Below are 4,436 nucleotides of genomic sequence, written 5' to 3' on the forward strand. Positions count from 1 at the left end.
TAAACTGAGAGTCAAACCAGAGGACAGAGGATCTTACAGATGCTCTGCTACAAACTCAGTGGGTTCTGGAACCTCACAAAAATATCACTTAGATGTTCAATGTAAGCTAAGTATTTTCATTTATTACTTGAATCAAACTTTTTCCTCAAACCTTTTTTCTTTAAACTAAATTATGTGTTTTCTTTTCTAGTCAAACCTCGAAGCACAATTTCCCTCATTGGTCCTGATAACTACAAAGTAAAAATTAACAGCCAAATTAAATTTGTCTGTAATACCACTGCAAACCCAAAGCCATGGTTCTCCTGGTACCGCTACAAAAAGTCAAAGCCTTCTGATCGGATGATTCTAGCTGTTAATGAACATGAACTTCTGTTGAAGCGGGTTCAAAGAGAAGATGAAGCGTGCTACGTTTGCAATGCCACCAATACCATTGGTGCTGGGAACCATAGTCAACCTGTCTGCATACAAATGCTGAGTAAGTTACTCTCTTCCTTTTTTTCTTTTAGAGTGTTGTCTTTCACTATTTTTGTTCACCTGTTTACATTTTTTAAAAATAATTCCAGTTGTAACATTAGCATGTTTTAAAAAGATGGCCGCCTTAGAATATTTAAAATAAATCTAAATTTTAAAGAGTGCCACAACCAGAAACACACTGGTGGAACAGAGAAGAAATGTTTGGATTTCACCTGGACAGCTTCTGATCTTAACCTCTGTCAGTGATTAAATCAAAAACAGAGTCCAGGCTAAGGTTAATGACATGGGCACATGTATTACAATAAAAAATAATATGATGAAAATAGAGCCACGGAAACAGTTCAAAGATGTTATTTTTTTAAAACGTGTTAATCAGTTTACCAGGATTAAAGTGACCTAATTATTTTGACTTTTTTTTTTTTTTTTACTGAAAACAAAAGAGTGTTTTTTTTTTATTTATCATCCTTCCATTCCTTCACTCTAACGCCATTCTAATGGATACTGTGGGAAATGAATTCCTTACATTGTCCTAATATTACCTTTGTTCTCCTTTGTTTTCAGCCACACATTTAATGCAGCTTTAGTTCACGAGGCCTCTATGGTGCTCTCATACCGGACGCGGTCGGCATGTCAAATTCGCTTATGCTTCCTATCTATTGATGCGCTTAGAAGACTGTATTTTTTTTCAGTGGCATAGTGATAGTAAAGTCTTGTTTTTTTATCAAGAACTTTGATAGCTTGTTTGTACAAAACTTCCCAGCTTCAGAAGACATTCGGTTTTGAATAGCATCGACATTAGAAAGTTTTAAATTCATCTTTTTACACTGTTATTCAATATGGACCTTGAAGGAGATCTGTGAATCTATTACCAACCGAAGATATTTAAACTGGCAAACAATTTGAATCTTATTAGTTTGATTGTTTTTCTTTTTTATTATTTTTCTTCTTCTTCCGTACGTTTTTCGGCGATCCATATCTCCTGCATACTTCATGTGATTTCTACCATTCAAGTATCAAAATGTTCAGCTTATAGAGGAGATAGGTGCTCTCTTTAAAAATGTATTCTGCATTTTATGGTTTTATGCAAATTATGCAAATATATGCAAATTATGCCATAGAAATGAATGGAAAGGTTTTTTTTTTTAACTCTAAACTTTCTGCATTTGTAACTTCTGCGTACTTTATGCTATTTTTAAAATTTAAACATACATTTCTTCTGCTATTTGTGGACTTTTTAGCTGTTTTCAAATACTTTTGCAATTATTTACAGTTTTTAAAATGATTAAAGTTGTTTAAATATAAAATATAATGTATTTTGGTTTTCTTGAATTTGTCTTAATTTCCGAAATTTAATGTTTTTTTTAGATATTTGTTTTGCTCTTTTAACTGTGGTTGTGATCTTTAAAATGTTTTAGTGTCAAGTGATTTGCACTTCAGGGCTATCATAGTTTTGTGCTAGACATGAAATGTTTTTATGTGTTGGCTAATAACCTCTTATCTGTGTCATTTTTTTTAACACAGCAATTCCTACAGAACAGAAAGCTATCACATTACATGTTGAAGAGGGACAATCTGTGGCTCGCATTTGCTCTAACCCAGTTGCAAATTCCAGCACCATTTTTAACTGGATAAAAAATGACCAATGGTATAGTAAAGGGGCTAGACTCTTCATTGCATCTGTAAAAGAATCCGATTCTGGAATTTACTACTGTAGATCCAATATCCCAGGATACAGAGGATCCAGAAAAGTTTTCATTGATGCATCATCATGTGAGTACCTAAATTTCTCCAATTTATTCTTTACTTTTCTAAATGTTATTCAGAGGCTGATGGTATATTAAGGAAAAGTTTGTTCAATTCAAAATTAGAATTTTCAGTTGAAGAATAGAGTATCTCAAAAATGTTTTGAGTAAAAAGTAATTCTTGAAATTCTAATAATTTCTGGAAATTTAATTTTAAATAATAATTTTAAAAAACTAAGTGAAAAAAAGTTGGATGATTCTCTCCCTGGCATTTAGTTTAACTATGTTTACAGATATTGGGCCAAATCTCTTTTTTTTAATAAATGTTAGCAATTTTTTACCTTTGTGACCTTTGCCAAAACTTAGCAAATCTGAGTGTTTCTACTAACTTTTACTTATATGTATAACATTTTTTCTGCTCATAATAAGGTATAACAAGTGTGATAACATTATTTTAAAAAGTTATCTTTTAGTTGATTCTCTTGTCTGATGTGTTGCATCTCGTCCCACAGATAAACCTGAAGTTGAGGTTCAGATGAAATGGCAGAATCCTGATAGAAGCTTCAAAGACGTTAAAGAAGGAGATGAGATTACACTAGAATGTGTAGTAAAAAGAAGCAAGCCTCAGCCGGACAGCTTTAATTGGTTCAGACAATTTAGCTTTTTACCTCTTCACAATGGTCAGACATATAAACTGAGAGTCAAACCAGAGGACAGAGGATCTTACAGATGCTCAGCTACAAACTCTGTGGGTTCTGGAACCTCACAAAAATATCACTTAGATGTTCAATGTAAGTTAAGTAATTTTATTTATTACTTGAGTCACAACCTTTTCCTCAAATCTATATTTCTAAACTGAATTATGTGTTTCTATTCTAGTCAAACCTTGGAGCAAAATTTTCCTTCTTGGTGCTGATAAATACAAAACAAAACTCAACAGCAACATATCATTTGTCTGTTACACCACTGGAAACCCAAAGCCATGGTACTCATGGTACCTCTACAAAAAGGAGGATCCCTCTGATTGGACAATATTAGCTGGTAATGAACGTGAACTTGATTTGAAGCGGGTTCAAAGAGAAGATGAAGCGTGCTACGTTTGCAATGCAACCAACATTGTGGGTGCTGGGAACCATAGTCAACCTGTATGCATACAAGTGCTGTGTAAGTGATTCATATCCTTTTCTTTTTTTATGTGGTAAAACAATAATTTTCAAATAATTCTGTGGTGGAGGCCAGATGGATCAAAGTAGCAGCCGAAGGTTTAGACAGTTTATTTAAAGCAGAAGTCTTAACCAGATGAAGAGGCTGGACCTGGCAAGTCCTGCATGCAGGCAAACATGAAAAGCAGACTGGTTTGTATTTTCTGGAGCTAGAGATAAGAAATAGACATCAGGACTGAAACTGAGAGAGTGAGCAGCAAGGCAGGAAGATAGGAACAGAGAATGAACATTGAACTATCTGGCATTGGGTATGGGGATGAGGTGGGCATTTATACTGCAGGAGTGTTAATGGAAATGCTTCAGGTCCTAGATGCAGTGACCACAATATCAAAACAATGTCTGTAAGACAACAAAGGAGTCTCAACATTGAAATGACAGGAGCACTCATTTCGTTAAGCAAATTGCTTCTATTAATAGTGCTTCACACAGTTACAGTTTTCAGTGAATTTCATTGTTCAATATAGAATATGACCTTAAAAGTCTAAGCTAATTCCCAGATTAATAGATCACATCGGGAATCACTCAAATCCTTTATTTATTTATTTTTTTTAGTTATAGTTTCTAAAGAAAAAATTAGTATTCAAATAACTTTAACATACTGACTTTTGTAATTGTAGTGCAAACTACAGTGATACTCCTCTGTGTTGTTACTTTATCATATATAGCATATTAATTGATGAACATTTAGAAATATACTTTCATGATAACAACAATGGAACATTCAGTCTGTAAACCATGATCTTTTTCAATACTGCTACAAGAACCATCTCTGTTTGTCTTGTTTCTAAACATGTTGAAAGTCAGAACAGGAATATTAAAAATCATCAAAACACTTGAAATGTAGTTATGAGTGGTTGTGTTGTTGCATCTGTTAAAAAATAGAACTTGGTTTAAAACAAATAAACTGAATCACAAAGTTAATTTATTTAAAGATTTTTTTGTCTTTCATGTTTAAATTCAGATTCCCCCAAAGATGTGAGAGTAGAAGCACAGCCTG

General features: G+C 33.3%; 1 protein-coding gene across 1 annotated transcript; it reads left to right on the forward strand.

Moving 5' to 3' along the window:
• Nucleotides 1-6: 6 nt before the first annotated feature.
• Nucleotides 7-4,431, forward strand: LOC118598420 (B-cell receptor CD22-like; the record flags this gene model as incomplete). Its single annotated transcript, XM_036211089.1, has 6 exons — nucleotides 7-101; nucleotides 191-475; nucleotides 1,996-2,244; nucleotides 2,729-3,007; nucleotides 3,096-3,380; nucleotides 4,401-4,431. Coding segments are annotated over exons 2-6 (980 nt in total), but the record flags the coding sequence as incomplete, so codon positions are not given.
• Nucleotides 4,432-4,436: the final 5 nt, after the last annotated feature.

The sequence above is a fragment of the Oryzias melastigma genome, unplaced genomic scaffold, assembly GCF_002922805.2.
Source record: "Oryzias melastigma strain HK-1 unplaced genomic scaffold, ASM292280v2 sc00496, whole genome shotgun sequence".
In the NCBI taxonomy this organism is placed as follows: domain Eukaryota; kingdom Metazoa; phylum Chordata; class Actinopteri; order Beloniformes; family Adrianichthyidae; genus Oryzias; species Oryzias melastigma.